The 17,487-nt window shown below is 38.2% G+C and overlaps 1 protein-coding gene across 4 annotated transcripts in view; it reads left to right on the top strand.

Moving 5' to 3' along the window:
* Window positions 1-17,487, top strand: part of PTPRN2 (protein tyrosine phosphatase receptor type N2) — a 654,654-nt gene that overhangs the window by 403,270 nt on the left and 233,897 nt on the right. For all 4 annotated transcript variants that reach the window (XM_042044446.1, XM_042044450.1, XM_042044448.1 and 1 more), the window contains one exon: window positions 11,740-11,804. In XM_042044446.1, the coding sequence (XP_041900380.1) occupies window positions 11,740-11,804 (65 nt within the window). The remainder of the gene's footprint in view (window positions 1-11,739; window positions 11,805-17,487) is intronic.

Genomic DNA, 17,487 nt, shown 5'->3' on the forward strand with positions numbered 1-17,487 from the left:
ATGTAGGAAGTAGCCATACCTAATCTGAAGTCCTGAGTTGGTTTTTCTTTACCCTGATCCCACTCTGTTTCCATGGGTCCATCTCTCTCTCTTCTCTCCTTTGGTCTCTGTCTGCCTTATACATTGGCAGACACACATTGGTGTCCTTTAACCACCTGCTGTTTAGGCAGTGATATTACACTGCTTCAAGAAGAGACCTTCCTTTTCTCTAAAACAACTTTCCTTTTATTTTTTTCACTATTGACATAATGTTCCAATTTTTAATCCTTGCAATGTCTCCAGTTTTGCTGCCATAATCTAGTCCATGTCTGCTGCTATGACCATGAAGATTTGCATGCCCCAAATGTTAGTTGGTTTTGAGATTTCCCAAATTTTTCACTTTCTCTTCTTCACTCCAGTGCTTTTGGGTTGTGATTCATCAGCTGAACATGTCTTAAAGTGCTTGGCTGCATAAGAACAAACTGATCCAGAAATAAAAAAGTGCTTTGCTGATCCCAGATCTGACACACGATGGTACTTTTGAGGAAAGCAGCCTTTCCTCATAAAAAACATGTAGTACCTGTTTCAAGGAAGGGTTTGTCAATACTTGAGAAATGTTGGATGAAACCATACAGTTCCTTGTGAAGAACCATTGTCTTTAATGGTGTTCTATTTATAATCACAGAAAAATTGAAGTCAGAAGGGACCTCTGGAGGTTGTTGGGTCCAACAGTCTAAAGCAGTGTCAAATCTGAAATTTGTCTTCTTGAGGCCCTGCTCACTTGAATTGTGAAAATATCAATGGATTCTACAGCCCCTCGTGGCAGCCTGTCCCAGTGCTTAGTAATCACTTACTAAGAAAATAGTTTTTTTCCTTCTGTCCAACCAGAATTTCCTTTTTAGCAATTTGCCTCAAGTCCTTTTACTGTGAGTCTCTGCAAAATTCTGACTCCATCTTTTTTATAATCCTGCCCAAGCAGCAGCCAGCAGCAGTTAAATTACCATTTAGACTTCTCTTCCCCTGGCTGAACAAACCCATCAGTCTCAGCTACTCCTTGAATTCATGTTCCAGTCCCTTTAGTGGCCCTTCTTGGGACCATCTCTGGTTTGCTGATGCCTTTATTTTGTTGGAGACGCAGAACTGGCCATGATGAACCTTAAAATGTTACATGAGTCAGTCACCAGGTAAAAAGGCAGTAGCTGCAAAACTCTGCATCTGGCTAAATAAAGCAGAATGCTGGTAAAGTTCTGCAATGATGAAGAAGAACAAGACAGAAATGCCCTTCATCCCCAGTGTTCAGCAAAGCAACAGAAGGGCACCAGGGAAATTCAAATTATGAAACATTCTTGATGAAATATTAATAAAACCATACTATGGTCTTAATTGCTATAATTTAACACCCTGTATGGTATAAATATTTTAGAAACATGGTAAAATGGAACATTAAGAAGGGGTCAAGGGATAATAATATACATTAATCTTGATTGGCGGAGATGTATACCTCATACTTGATTTATGTTTATGCTACTGTTCCGTATTCCTTTTTGAAGAGTAGAGTGTGGAATAAACTATATGCAGGCATCTTATATTGACACATGCATGTTATGTGTGTATGTGTAAATTATTGTAGGTATTTATAAAGGCTCTGGGGTATAATATAGATATAGGTGATATAGATACATAAAGGAACTTTAAAAGACTTTCACAACTGCATCCTCTCCTTTAGAAATCAGTCACGGATCCAGCAGTCTACAAAAGCAAGAGGGTCAGGAAATATGCAAACCACTTTCTCACAAAATTATTTCCTGAGGAAGTCATTAGCTATACTGTGCTCGCAATAGCCACCTTTCTTTTTTAGTAGCAAATATTTCTTTTAAGGCTAGATTCCATGTATTTCCATGAAGGGGAAACCCTGGAAACAAACCTGTGCTATGGCCACAGTGTCAGGGAGGGGAGAGGATGGCTTTATTCACAGTCTTAGGAGTACTTTACAGCCTGTCTTGGTAGGAGAGTGTCTGCCTGACAAACACAGCAGTCAGACAGAAGTCAGAAAATGTTTCACTGAGCTTTTAACTCTCCTATAGATTTGCACCCCATCAGGACACTATTGTGCTAATTTTTTCTGAAAATAGCACGCAGAAATTACTTGAAATTGCTGGCACTCTAATAGTGACCTGTGCCCATGTATGCATAGAGCAGATAGGCATTTCATTTACATTTCTCGAAAACTGTATGCAGTAATGATTCCTATGTGTTAAATTGCATAATCCATACAAGTGTGACAGCCTCATAAAGGCTGTGGGCCAATGTCCTCTCTTCAATGTATCAGTGCCAATGAAAGACCTTATCATACCCTTGAGAGAGGTTACTGCTGTCGTGTGGCTGCTGGTGGAACTGCTCCTGTGGTCACTCTGAACAATGTCAAAGTTTACCAAGTAGGCTTAACTAGTTTAAATAGCAGATTTTTTGCTAATGATGCACATTTTGAAAGTACAAAGGATAAGGGGCTACTCACAAGAGGGTGAAGCTGGCATTTTGATGGACAGTGAACACTTTTACCAGAGGCGCAGACTCCTGATTCACAGCATTGGTCCATAGCCTCTCCTTGTCAATTCATCTGTCTTCTTTAGTTTGAATATTTCTGCAGTCTCCTTATGATTCCTTTTTAAAAACACAGCATGACAAAACACTTTTCTTTTGGGATGTAGGTTTCTCACGCAAAGCACACAGAGATCTGGGACACAGAACAGCATTTTGCCCAATGAGAGATTTATAATCAGATTTATAACCTGCTCAGATGGAACTGTCACCACGTTTGAGTGGCACAGCTCAGGTAGCCTTTTCTACACTTTGAAGGGATGTCCTAAAAAATGTTTCCATAGCATTGTTAGAGGAGGGATGGTGCCAGCAGAAACTCGTGCCGATGAGCACTCGGTGAAATCTACCACATAGGAGAGACCTCTCCATCACACCATTTACAGAAAGGGAAAGCTTTGCCTTTGTTTCCAGAACTTCTGGGAGAGCTGATCAGTGTCCTTTCCTGCCATTTCTCCTTATTTTAAACCCATGCCAATAAGTCTCTTCTGTCCCTAACAGTGAAATGGTGAAAGTACTGCAGCTTTTAAAGGATTTATAGGGCTTAGCTGAATGCATCACTTCCCATGCCAAAAAATAAGAGAAAGACTGTTGTGTGGATGGATGCAGCTTTGGCATTCTGCTGTTCTCTTGCCTAATATCCATTCCTTGTTATCTCTACCCCTCTGTAGCCTATTACTGTCTCCACTCATTTGGTAGATATAAGCTCTTTTGCACAGGAACCACCTTTTAGGTTTGCACAGTGCCTTTGGCACAGTGATTCTGGCCATGAAAAGTGTTTGTAGGTGAGGTTGCAATAATCATATTTTGAGTACCGCAAAGTTGCCATCCTTCACACACTCAGATCTTTCCTATTACATCCTTCTCCTCCTTCCCATCGAATGTGCATACCTGCAGACACAGATTCAAATCCTGTAAATGCATTTAGGACACAGTTATCTCTGTAGGCAAGCATTTATCTTCCTTATTTTGCACTTCACCCATCCAAGGATAAACATAATGGGTTTTTATTACATGATTAAAGTTTATAGTCTTAATATTTGGCCTGTATTTCTGAAATATAAGGGTTCTTCCATTCTTGCTGATTTTCAAGAAATTTTTTTAAAGGTAGTCAAGTAGCCTTCAGAATTTTCATTAAAGCAGAATTATGAAAAACTGTTGTGAGAAATGATGGGCAAGTTAACATTGTTCCTACTCACTCTCACCTGAAAGCTTTATTGTGACTCTTGTTACTAGTGGCACCCTTGGTAATAAATATTTTCATTTTATTCTGAGGCACAGCAAATAGATTTTGTTAGTGAGTGACCTTGTGCATTAGCTGTGCTATTCATGATTTAGTGAGCCAGTCAGTTGAAATATTGCTAATGTTTTTGTGACTCAGTCTTGTTACATTTGTGCCACGAGGATGACATTAAGTGTAGTCGTAGATGAATAACAAATAACATGTCTCGAAGTTGTGTTTTGGATCATTAAAGAAATGAACCTACAGGGTGCTGTTTTATTAACTGAGGAAATGACTGGGAAAAAAAATGACAGTTCTTGAATTTGTATTTATTAAAAATAAAATTTGGCATGCTGAGAATTAGTGGTAGTGTCTGTTAAATTTTTCATAAACCAGTGCAAATACACTGCAGTGTCCATCCAAAGATTTTGACAGATTTTAAATAAGTGGAAGAATAACTCATAAGTTTCATACTGTTTCAGGCTGAGACTCAAAATGGGGCAAGGAGGAGAATGCCGAAAAAGTAGAGCATAACAAAAATGAGGATTAATAATTAGATGCTACTATGGGTATTTTAAATATTATGTATTATAGTATGAAAGAGGGTCAGTGTACTTTCCAGGGACACCCTAGGGAGGAGTGGATTGCTTCTTTAAAAGTGAAACAACTATTCTTGGATTTCTTTTCCTGAGTCTTCCCATTTCTTTGTGTTAAAAAATAAGGGAAACTCTAGAAAAAGTATCTTGTAGACTTCTGGGAAGATGGTTTAGTCCTTTCACTTGCCCCAGTAGCACATCATCTATTCTAAAGAAACCACAGAAGATCAGTTAAGTTCCAGATAACAGAGTTTTCTGAATTTCTACAAAGCTATAACCATAAGTAACAACCTCTGCATGTTTTGGTGGTTCTTTCTGCTTATTTAAAAATAATTAAACACAATGAGAAAATGCAATGGATATCCTGAGAGATCAAAATTAGTTATATGGAGGGAGAGACTATTCAAATAGAAGGAAAAAGGAGATACAAAACTAGAATATTAGCTACTCTTGAAAAGCTGAGCTACTGCTATTATCTGTTTGATTTTTTTTTTTTTTTTTGGTAGTATTTTCTGCCCAAGAAAATTAAAGCAATCTGTTGAATTCTTGACTACAAATAAAACAAGGCAGAAAACCTGTTCTTTTATACTGTTATTCCAAAAACTTGTCTGTTTAAAAGGAAAGAAGCTGTAGCCTTAAGCTTGTCTTATGGACTGTTGCTTTTCACTGTGTGGTGAAGGTGAGGAGGCCAAAAGTGACCTGCATGGGAAGAGCTGAGAAAGGTCCAGGTGGTCTTTCTTGCCCACCCATCCCCTGGGACCACGAATCTTTCCGACTTTTAAATCTTTAAGGTTGGACATATGATGGTGAACTTTAATGTTAAGCTAAGGGGGACTTCAAAAAGGACAATTAATAGTTGATCTAGACATTAGCAATCATCCCAGAAATAACTCTACAGAGAAGCACTGCACTGGTAGTCACAGCACCTTGGTCTACCTGACTGTGCTCTGCTCCCGTTTCAGCTTGACATCCTGCAGGTTGTTTCATCTGAATTTTCTGTTCAGAGCTGAAACTTGTCAAGGAATATTTATGTGAACAAATTATGATGTGAAAAGTGGAATGATACTTCTTTTTTTTCATTTTCTGCTAACACTGGCTGAATCGGTACAACTTTTGCTATAAATAATGGATAAGTGTTTTAAGTATGCAAGCAAGTTGTTATACATGCATGCACTGCACTCTGTCAAGTAATGTGCAGCATTGAATTGTCAATGTTAAAATGGTCAATAATGTTAAAAATTGTCTCTGTTAAGCATTCATTGAAATATATTTTGTGTTTCTAAAGCATATACAGCATAGAACAACATATATATACATATATACACATATATACACACATGTATACATACATACAACTTACAACAAAGTATGCATATCCAGAGCATGATTTTTGCTATTCCTCAAAACTCTTTTTTTGATGGACACCAATCTGCTCATATTATTTAAGAGAATATTTTTCGTAATGGGTTCCTGAAGCTCTGCCAAAAATAATTATTTAGAATAAAGGTTTTTCATTTCTATAGTTCTAATTCATGTAGACTGGGTTTGTTCATACTTCAGAAACAGAATCATCCTCACACCACGCCTCAGAAATCCCTCTCTGTAGCCATAGCATTGTCTATTGAAATGTTTTGCTGCTGAAGTATTTTAGAACTTGTGTACATGTGTTTCTTACAAGGGAATGCCTGTGGGGAAAAAAAATAGGATTGGTTGATGCAGCAGGTCTTTCCAGGCCTATTTTTATATATATATATATATACATATATATATATATATATATATATATATATGCCATAAATAAACTATACTGATCTCAGGATGGGATAAGTAAATCTCTGGTGATATCTGTTACTTCTCTTGACAAGGCAGGGAATTTTACTGATTTCTTAGTTGAGACAGCAAAGTTTGTAGAGAGAGATCCCACCATGAAGCAAAAAAGCTCCAGAGAAATAAAAAAATGTTATTTCATATATCCCAAACTCCTTTACCACAATTTAAATACCAGATTTTAGAATAGTAGTGTGCTCATTTTAAAGGAAAGTTAGAGGAAGACATAAAATTGAGCAGTTATTTATTGAATAAATGGAAATAAATCAATGCAAGCAGTCATGCAGACAGAATGTGTTTAATATATGCAAAGACAGAAGTACCTGAGGTCCTGCTTTATAAAGTCATTGCTGCTCTATCCTTGAATATTACCTGGGCATGGGTCTAAGAGGTAGATGGTTTAGAGTGGAAAGAGTGACATTGTTTCAGTGAGTAAGTTTAAAAAATATGCAGCTCTTAACAGTTATTCAAGCATGGCCCAGTTTCCCTCTTACAGGAACATACAGTGTTGCTATTTCCCAGAAAAAGGCATTTTGCGTATATTTTTTGAACAGAATTAAAGACAAACACAGATGGAAAATTCCTTGATTGTGAGCATGGAGGTTTAGCTGCCTCGTACCAAAATCTGTGATAACGCAAAGGTGCACAGGGAGTGGTGAGCATGGTCTGAATTTCCATCTGCTGGTTTTATTGGCTAGAGCAGGTTGTAAAGAATGTGTGCTCTCAAAATTGCTGGAGATGCAAACAATATTTTAAATTACTCCAGGCAGCAAGGTACTGCATCTGAACAGATTGAAAGCTGAAATGTTGATATCTGAAATTAAATTAATGCACAGGAGATTGAAACAATATCTAATTAAAATCATTTGAAAAATGACTTGAAAATTGAATATGACATAGTATTTAGCAGGCTGTTGCTAGCACAGCAATGTGGCTTTGACTTCTCTGCAACCATTTCCATTCCAAGCCTGGCTGCCAGTTATGTAGAAATTACACATGAAGCACCTATCTCGTGCCATCACTCTGTAAAGATTGGAGGACAAAATACCTTCTGCCTGCAGCTTCTGTACTTGTTCCTCACTAATTGCATTTTAAACTTTAGTGCAGGCACCCTTCTTCCCACTTTATCTGGCCACTTGAGTTGGTCTTTTTTGTTCTGAGCTGATGTATTTTGAATATTCCATGTTGTGCCTTTGACTTGCTGTGTATATGCATGGCACAGTGCATGGCCCTGCCAAAGAGAAAGGCATTCTTTCTAAACCATGCTATGAAGAAGCTTTCCAAATCTTGAGGGGGTCCTTTGTAGGGGCGAGAAAGAAAAGTTTAACTTGATGTAAAGAGATGTAACTTCTGCTTGTCTTAGAGATACTTGTTAAGAAGCTAAAAACTGTAATAAGCACCATCTCTCTGGAGTTCCCTTCCTCCTTTTCTCTTTCCTTTCCTCAGGGAGGAAAATAAATGAAATTATTCTAAATGTTGGTCTTTGAAAGGAGCTTTGCAACAAGCTGATGGGAGAAAACCAGTGGTTGTAGAATTCATCTGACAGACTACAGTAAATCTGAATTAGTTGCCCTCAATTTATTGACTGGAGGTCAATAAATAGAGCAAGTCTAGAGCATGATTGGCTCATTCTAAAATGGGCAGGTAATAGAGGTCAGAAGAATCATGAGCCTATAAGTACTTTTTTCCTTACATTTAATTAAATACAACACACACTAAGTCAGATACACAGCAAAACCCCAAGGTTTCCTTGTGAATGATGCTATCGTCCCAGAAAATCTTTTCATATTTAAGGGTGGTTTCTTCTTTGGGGCCGGTAAATCCTGCAGCAGCCTGAGAGACAAACTGAGGCCTCCTGCTGAAACCCTTTCCCCGTTTCCCTTTGCCTCATTCGTGCCAGTGTGTGCTCCCATGAGTCAGCCAGAGGGTACAGTTGTGCTTGGCAGGAAATCTTCTTCCAGAAGAGCAGTAATGAGACTGAAGGTCTGCTCAGAGCCCTCCATAACTTGCTTCGTCTAATAACTGATGGACTCTGAGGTTAAACCTGTCAAACCTACACACTCCAATTCCTGACTGGGCCACTGACAGATGACTTTGCTAAAGGAAATAAACATTTGCCCTCAGAAAACACATCAGACCTCCCTCAGGTTAGTGAAGACTGAGCAGTGACAATCTCTACCCTTAAACACTCAGTAGCAACTCTCATCATGCTCTCTAATAGAGCAAAGCCATTAAGTTGTCCCCATTGTAATTTAGATGACAGAAGAGACTTCCACATATTCTTTCAGGTTAAAATAACTGGTATACAGAGAGTAGGCAAAATTATTCCACTGTAGCTACGTGCTTAATTATCTGGAATACTGCATAAATTGTCAAGTGCAAAGAATTATTCTGATAAATTAAAATACTAATTAAATAGGCTATTGCAGAATTTTGAGAACATTATAGGTCTCCGCTTCTTCAGGTAATTTGCATATCCTTCATCTAGTGAATTTAATTTAAAGGCCTCCCTTTTTGTGTGTTTGGAAGCTGTTTTTGTTTCAATGGAAGATTAGAAAATGGATTTATATGTTGTTAACTGGTTTGAGGGGGATTTTGTTGGGGTATTTTTCCCTTCTTTTTTAATAGCTGTTTTTGTTATGCCTCTTTGCTGTTGAGTTTGTCATCAAACAGTAGTAATAGAGGACTTTAAACTGTAAAAAAAAAACTTTGATGAAATATGCAATATACCATGCAATTTCCACTTTCATAAAATTTGCAACGGAACATCAGCTTCTGTCTACTTGTATTTGAATGAAAGCGAGCAGGTAGTACACTAAAAGACTTTCAAAATTTTGGGCCAATTTTCAGAGAATTAATGTTCTTAATGTTCTTAATATCTGAATATATTTTCCCACCACTTCTTCCATCTATCTATATTGACTGTGTCATATTGGTTTAGATTCTTCATGATAGTTCTGCATAGAAAAGGTTAAGTGGTTGTATTCACTGTTCCACAGCTTGAAGCAGCTGCTTGATATGTAGTTGCAGCTTCAGCTTCAGCACCATTTTTGACAGAATTTCTTGACCTTCCTGAGCAGCTTGTGGAGTTCAAGGTTAGCTAAAATACTCTCCTGTACATGCTGGGAGTGAGCACGCTGGAGACTGTCAGCTGTGTCTCTCTCCACAATCTGACAGTGCCTGGGCTTGACCATTTTCTGGTTATGATTTAATCAATAACACCTCGTGCCTTCATGCCTCCTAATTTTGGCAGGGTTTGTGTTAGCATGGCTGTCAGACCTGTCCTTTTTGTTTTAGCCAATATCAAGGGGGAAAGCAGAGGTATTGCATAAACCTTTTTTGTTGTTGTTTTTTAATATCAAAGCTTCAATACTTAATGTCTGCAGGAAACCTATGAAAAGGAGGTCAAATAAATAATAGTAATTATAAAATTCAGCAATTCAGCAGACCAAATATTTTCTTAACTGTTCATGTGGTAAGAAATTACACAGTGGGATTTGAGCTTTGTTGTTTACTTATAGCCATTTATTTTGCAGCTACTCTGCTGTGCAGTTTTCTTTATCCTAAGCTGCTAAAGAATCATTTGTTGGACCATTCAGTTTCTTTGAAGGAGGCTGTGGAACTTTTTCATTTTATAAATCTACATTTTTGCACTTCGTAGAAGTCTACTTTTAATGTGTTTGCTGGGTGGGAGGTGGTCAGTGTGGTAGTATGGCATATCTTTGAAAAGTTTCACTGCACAAGATATACAACACTGCAAAGCGTGATCTCAAATCTCATGTTTCAATCAACTCTCCTTCACATGGTTCCTTTGGCTCTGGGTGGAATAAATATGCTTGTGAATGTGCAAAGCATGGCACAGGTGTTAAGTATGTGACTGTGGTGTGCAGGTTTTAGGTCGTCATCCAGCAAAACATGCATTTCAGCTTTCTTAGCTTGGGACTCCACGTTCCTCTCTGTATCAGTGGCATATTAAAGAGGTGCAAAAATGAAGGTGTCTGAGTCTAAAAGCTGTACAGAGCTTTCTTCTTCATTTAAATTGAGGGCAATATTCACCCCTTGCTGAAGGCAGTCAGAAAATTTTTTCTGTATTAGAATTGCTAGAGGTATAACTTCTTGAGTCCTTGCATGTAAAAACTCTCACAAAAATCTTTCCATAAGAGGTGAGATGGAGCCTAATGATCTGATGTTACCTCTGGAATAAATGTGAGTCATTTGTGTTGCACTTTGGACAAACTTAATAAGATATCAGTTCACAATAATCTTCTGAGAAGTGTCTGCTGCAGTCTCAACTGTTTTGAATGTTTCAAAGAGCAACAATTAAAGAGTATTTTTCACAAATGAAAAAAAAAATGTTAATTCCTTTAAGTATTTTCATGTAAATTTACAGTGTGCAGTATGTCCTAGCAGTTCTTGAACTTTCTGATTGGAAGGTTTGCTTTAGGCAACCAAAATTGAGAAGCTGCATCTATCAAATTTTGTCTGTAATCAAGGAGGTAGGTGCCTGCAGATATGTGTAAGATGTGTGGGATGACTCACCATATTAAATGTGCATCCCTTTCCAAGGACAGCAGAAAGAACCCAGATGATTCACTTGGATTACACAGCAAACAGGCAGCTAAGGGAAGGAGAGGTTAAAAAGGATGCAGAGCTTCATTTCTCCTCATAAATAAATCAAGCCAGGTGTCTGGGTTTTGGCCACAAGTCCAACTGACACAGTTTGCATCTAGAAGGTTAAAGTCTTCCCATCCCAAATGGGATGGCGTTACCCATACACCCAGCTGGGAATAATCTCATCCTTGTGCTGTTTCCATAATCGTGGTTGAGCACTGTTTCATTGAGGCTTCTAACAGTCACAGGCCAAAATCAGATCAGACCATAGGTTTAAGAGCATGGGCAATTGTACAACAGTGCTCAAGCTCATGCCCTGGGCATGTTTGGGTTGCAAGTATGATTGTAGTCTTAGTTATTATTACCTTTATTTAAAAGTTTTATGCTGGGTTGCTTTATTTCAGGTTTTAATGCTTTTAGTGATATAGATGCTGACAAATAAGAAAAAACTAACTTAAAAAAATAATAAAATTTTGCATTGCATCCTGGTGGTATTAAATAAACTCTTTATTCTACCTGTGAGATAAGAGTCTGTATCCATTGTGAAAAGTCCTACACAGTGGCAGTGCTGTTCAAATGGTAAAGTACTGCTCTGCTCTTCAATGCAAGGAAGTACCCACAGAAGAGAACTTTCCAAACAAATTGTGTATCTATGTTAAATGTGTTTAATACTGTGTAAAATAGAATTAGCTTGGCTTTCTTTTTCATGCAATAATGAGCAATTAATAGCATAAATATGCATTCGAAAAAATGACTAGCAGAGTTGCTCTCAGGGAAAGATACTCCATAGATGGAATAGGTGGGAACTGTCATGAATATATTGATGAAGGAAAGAAGGTTGGTTGCAAATGCTGTAAAATCATACATTTTCCAGCTTTCCTTTAACTCAATCTTAATTCTTCCTTACAGCCATAAACAAAGAGAAGCTTGAAAAAATAACTGGACTGAAAATTCTGCAGACTGGTGTGGGGGAGGTAAGTGGTTTTCAGGCATTTTACATTCTCAAAAACATTTTAATTGTTGGGATTTTTTTAAGAAATTCTGGAGCTCATGAAGGTTTGTGAGCTACCAGTCTGATAGTGCTAAGGGCCTTTTTAGGATACAGTTGCATCTGTCAAAATACAATCTGCTGCACAAATAGCACTGTATCCCATAGAGAAAAAAAAAAAAAAATACCATCCTTATGAGAAAAGTGCAGCCAGCTTTAAGAAATGCAGTTTTTTGCTTTGTTGTATCACAGAAAAAAATCCCCAAAGATGAGCACAGCAACTGAAGTCGTCATATTATTCCCCTTGATTTTGATGGAGTGCTCTCTCATCTAGATCAGTGGAAGTTTAAATTTGGGGTAAAGAGTCTTCAGATATTAGAGAGAATCTGACAGTGAATGTCTCGCTTATTTTGGATGTAACTTGAAACATAAATAAAACATGTGTCTGTTATTATAGTGATATCGCTAAGCGAAAACTCCACTAAGCAGTTCATCATTTATTAATAAACATGATGCTATCTGCTAAGAACCTTGTATGAACTACAGTTGATTGCTAATTCTCGTACTAATTTTGTGTACACAGTTATCTCTTTTTTCCTTTTCATTTAAGTAATTTTGCTAGTGGTGAATGCTCACAGGGCTAGGAAAATGCCTTTTTCTCATGATTGCATTATTCTCAGTATTTAAAATAATGAATTACTAACTTCTAATATACTGAAGGAATAGGTTGTTTTCTTTCTTTACTGATTTTTGGGGTTTATATTTTTGATTTTTATCAGTTCATGCCTAAGAATTAACTTGACAAATTTTCTGAGGTTCACTGTGCAACTTCATTCACATTATTGAAAGACTTTGTCCCAAAGAGGTAGTAACACTGAGGCCTGCTCTGATGCTTAGGGCCAAACATGAAAGAACTTGGAAACAGAGGTGAAATCATAAGAAAAATGAAAGCCGTCATCTCTCCATGACTGATTTATCTAGGAATGTTTCTTACTGGTACGTAACCTCAGAAAGTGGGAAGTGTATCCTGGGGCATGTGGGTGCACCTCAGGCTGCGTCCTGACCTCAGGCCAGGCTGAAGTTTGTGGTTGTGCTGTCTGCAGCCCCTGCTGTCTGTTAAATAACAGAACCAGGATTGGGGTACAGGCTATGGCAGCCAGACTCAGTATAATTTTACCCAATGGGACTCATCCATGCTGATGAAATACCTCCATGTATTTTGTCCAGTTCCAGTCATTGAATGGATTCCAGTCTGCTTCAAAGTCAACTAAAGAATAAAAGCCCACTTCAGATGCTTACTGTTAAATTAAGTTTTGTATTATATGTGGTCAATGGAGAAAGAATTCCCTTTTGGATAGTTGAAATGCAGGAAGTTTTCACCTGCTAAATGTATCATAAATCCACATTGTAGCAATAGGGTTGCTGTAACCATGGTAGTCTAAGGATATGCTTGAGCTGTAACCTCAAGGACTTCCTGGATTCTAAGACCAGCTAACAGAGCTGGAAAAATTGAAGAGTTCTTAGACTAGAGACCTCACCAGTCTGATTCATGTGTTTGGTTTAGGAAAAGTCACTGCAGAACTCACCTTCCCTATATTTAGGCTATCATAACTTTTTATAAAAAAACTACTGATACTACTTGGGTTAATGAAGACTTTGACAGAAGTTTGTACTTTACCAAATATGTATTATTAAAAGGCAAAAAGTAAAAAGTGGTTAACCCAAGGGAAGCAGACATTTTGGCCTAAATATATTCCAGGTTATATCTGAAAGAGGGTGATCAGCAGAGAAAGAACCAAGTGGTTTGGACCAGTAAGGTAATGGAAGAACATTTATTCAGATGCTTATGTATTTTGTTGGATGTGAATTCTCCCAGCTGTGTACATTCCCCTTTCTAAGTCTTATCAGATACGATTGTGTACATAATGAATACATTTCTGTAGTCTCACATACACATAAAATAAAGGGGTGCTGTAACCAAGCTGTTTCTCTGTTGATACAGTATCAGATTGAGGCTATTTCAGGTTAAGTTTAACTATGATAATCTGGTTTTGCAGTCTATGTTTTATTCAACCTGGTGAATAATTATTATTGGAATAATAGAAAGAACGTATTTAAAGATAATGAAGGAGCTTCTTGATGAATAAAGATTCCTTTTACTTCACACTGGAATTAGGAACGGAATTTTATGTAATGGTAACAGTAAATCAAAGTCAAGATGCTCAAATCAAAAGTACTTAGAAAAACTTTAGTAGAAAATGAGAAATGACCTTTTTGTTTGGACAGCAGGTGAGATGCATGACAAAGTTAATGGATATATAATCTTCACTTGAAGGCCTGTAAAATAAAAAGGATTGATTTTGCAAGACAATTTTCATATCTGAAATACCTCAAGAGAAATATAGCCTAGATGCTAGTGGCAAATGGAGCTGCTGTTTAAACAAATGCAGGAGCTCTCCTAAGCTCAGCAATAATTCGTATGTGGCTCTGGACAGTGGAATCTGTTTTAGGTGTCGATCTATGATAGCAGCATTTGTGCCTCAGGAAGGAATGTGTGGACACTAGTGACTTTCCAGGCCTTGGGTGTGCTAGAAGGAATCTGTCCCTTCCTCTGTGGAGATGAGAAATGCTTCTCAGAGCTCCTCAATCTCTCTCTTTCTTTCCTCTATCTCAAGAAAAACATTTCAAGAGCAACAACAGATTATAAAATTCACACCAAGCTTACTGAGCCATTCAGTCAAGTCCAGGGAGGGCTGATGAATTGCTTTTATGTCACTGCATAAACATGTGCTGTATAGTCATTAACAACATGGGTCTGGAGTCTACCACAGCTGCAATGCAGTTCATCATCTTTATGTCACGTAAAAGATTTCCACAGCTTGTGATTCTTTCAGCTAGGCCTGAGGTTAGCTGCATTGTGTCAGCGTAGGGTAGGTTCTGCTTTAGCAGGATTAAAAATGAGTTCTTAAGCTGCAACTTCAGAAGCTGCTCATGTTTCAGGGTGTTGGCTTAAAAGTTCGGTACGTTTCATGGGAAGGTTTGGATGATAAAGTGCAAAGCCCTGTCTGGACTGTGGGCAAGCAGAGCTTCTTTCAGGCCATTGTAGAACAGACCTTTCCTGGTACTTCCACAGTACATCCACCTCCATGTCTAACATTTGCAACAGATTATTCAACAGTAAAATGATCCAGAGAGTTAGATAAGAGTTTGATATGATGTGTATCACTCTTAAAATGAGAATTATTTCGACAATTATCTTGTTTGCAAGAAGGCTTTTATACCAGAAAACCAGAATAACTCTGCTGTAGATAGAACCAGTGCTGAGTTTGTAATCTTGAGGATCTGTGCATTGCTGTAGTGCTGACTATCTCTGGAATTATATTTGCCAAGATCTTTCTTTTTATTTGCAGTTTTCCAGCACCTACAGCAGGAGCTGGAAAAAACTAAAACTAAAAAAAGCTGTAGAACTCCTCTACAGTATCCATGTGAGATTTGTTGGCCTCGTTGTCATGTATGTTTGTGCCACACAAATCCATCAAGAGCATTTCACACCTTCTTGTTTATTCAGATACAATGAAGCTTTGACGTATTTTCTTTTGATCTCCTACACGTGAAATAAATCTCTGAAGTCCTGAGGTCATCTTCAGGTGTTCAAGGACTTCCTATAGCTGAGTGTCTATGAGGGAGTGAATGCATGCGTTGTGTTATTTAGATGTCTATTTGCATAATAACATGAAAGACACAATACTCATATGAAAAATTAAAGAGCTAAAAAGCATTTAAACAGGACCCAGAACTCTGTTCTCCTCTGTCCCTGCTTGATGTTAACCACTACTTGAGTTGAACTTGTTGCTCTGCATGGCTGAGCACTCCTGCAAGATCTTGGGGACAGCATTTTGTCTCAGGTGGAGGGAAAGCCTCCTTAGCAGCTGCATGGCTCCACCTGACTCCTCCTGAGTTCAGATTTAGCAAGGGTGAAAGCCCCAGTCCCACACAAACATTATTCCAACTGGACTCATACCCAGGAGCTTCTCTCCAGCCCAAGGGAGCTCAGCAGACACCATGAGTGACAGCCCTGCACAGCAGTCACCATGTCAGGTATCCCTTCAGCATCCTTTAGGAACTTAACTACTTCTATCTCTTCACATAAGCACTTTTGAATTAATATAGGAGCACAGTATTTTTACGTTCAATTCCATACTGAGTTTGACTGTGACCAGAATTACTGTGACATGGATAAATGTTTATTCATCTTTTGGCTGAAATTTGTTTTCAACCACAGTTTCAGAATAACAAGTCAGGCTCTCCAGTGGCCCAAGAAAGTGTAATCAGGTTTTGGAGTATGAGTCTGTGATTTGAATAATCGATGAATAAGGCCTGTAACAAGCAGAGGGGGTGGCACTGTTCCTGTTCCTGTCTTGAACTGACAAAACAGCACTCACTTCAGGATAAGTTGTATTAAATTAACTCTTTCGATTTCCCAGTAGGAATGCAGAGAAGAAACTCATCATTGGAATCATAACTTCATTTGTAAGATTTGAATCATGGCTCTCATATGGCAGACATAAAAATTAGAGCCGTTTTCTAAAACAAATGGAAATAACCCAAAATATATGCAAAATGAATGCTTCACCATACCTCTAGATGTTCTAAAATAGAGCAGTGGTATTTTGACATGTTTCAGGATATTCTCATTTATAGATATTTTGATAGGTGTAGAATTATGTTGATGCTGCATAAAGAGATGTTACTACAATAAAGAAATCTGCATTTAAAAATTCTAGTGAAGCTAGAGGACAGACTTTCCAGTGACATGCAAGCTTCTGAGGCAGGAGTCAGGTTTCTATCTTCCTACCTTCCTTAATGTTGCCAAATTTTGTCACTTACATCTATATATCCAGATTTTACCTAGAATGATATTGGATTGGAAATCCATAAAAAATTGGAGCGCGGAACTTAAAAAATAATTTTCAGGTGTTGAAGAATAAGGTGTAAACCTTTTTTCTGATTTTTGACTACTAGGTAAAATGCTAAGTGCTGGCTTTTGGCTTGTAAAGACCAGATTAGCCTGGGATCTACTCCAGCTGTCTCTGCTACAGTGACATCGGCAATCCAAATGCTCCTGATCTGGAGCAGGTATTGCCCAGGGGTACCAGGATTGGAAGGGATGCTGTACCCAAGAGCATTTAGGTAAGATAGATCTGAGACTGACTACGGTGTAGGAACTGCAGCTGTGCATGTACAAATACTCAAGTTTTAGCCCAAGACACAGCTAAATTTTTGAACTTCCACTGAAACCCACCCTTCTTTTACCAGAACTAATTAGGCTGAAGCCAGGCACAGGTATATGTGATGGCAGACACCTCTGCACTACAGGGTAAGTGTTCTTAGACTAGGGGACACCAGGGAGGGCTTTTCCCAGTGCCTGACTTCAGCATTTTTCTTACAAACCCCATGGCTTAGAGATGAACAAGTTTATTTTTTCCTGTTATGTGAGATCTGGGATTGGAGTTCCCACAGACCACTCCTGCTGTTGGCTTTTGCTGATCACTGTGGCTGTGTTGATGAGCAGTCAAACATTTCCAGGAGGGGCAGTGTTTGGAGCCACATGCATTGTTGTGAGCAAGGCATGGACCAGGTCACAGGGGAGTTCTTTGCTTTAAGGCATG

The sequence above is a fragment of the Corvus kubaryi genome, unplaced genomic scaffold, assembly GCF_017639235.1.
Source record: "Corvus kubaryi isolate FWS band 111438036 unplaced genomic scaffold, C.kubaryi_AGA036_p1.0 37398, whole genome shotgun sequence".
Taxonomy (NCBI): Eukaryota; Metazoa; Chordata; class Aves; order Passeriformes; family Corvidae; genus Corvus; species Corvus kubaryi.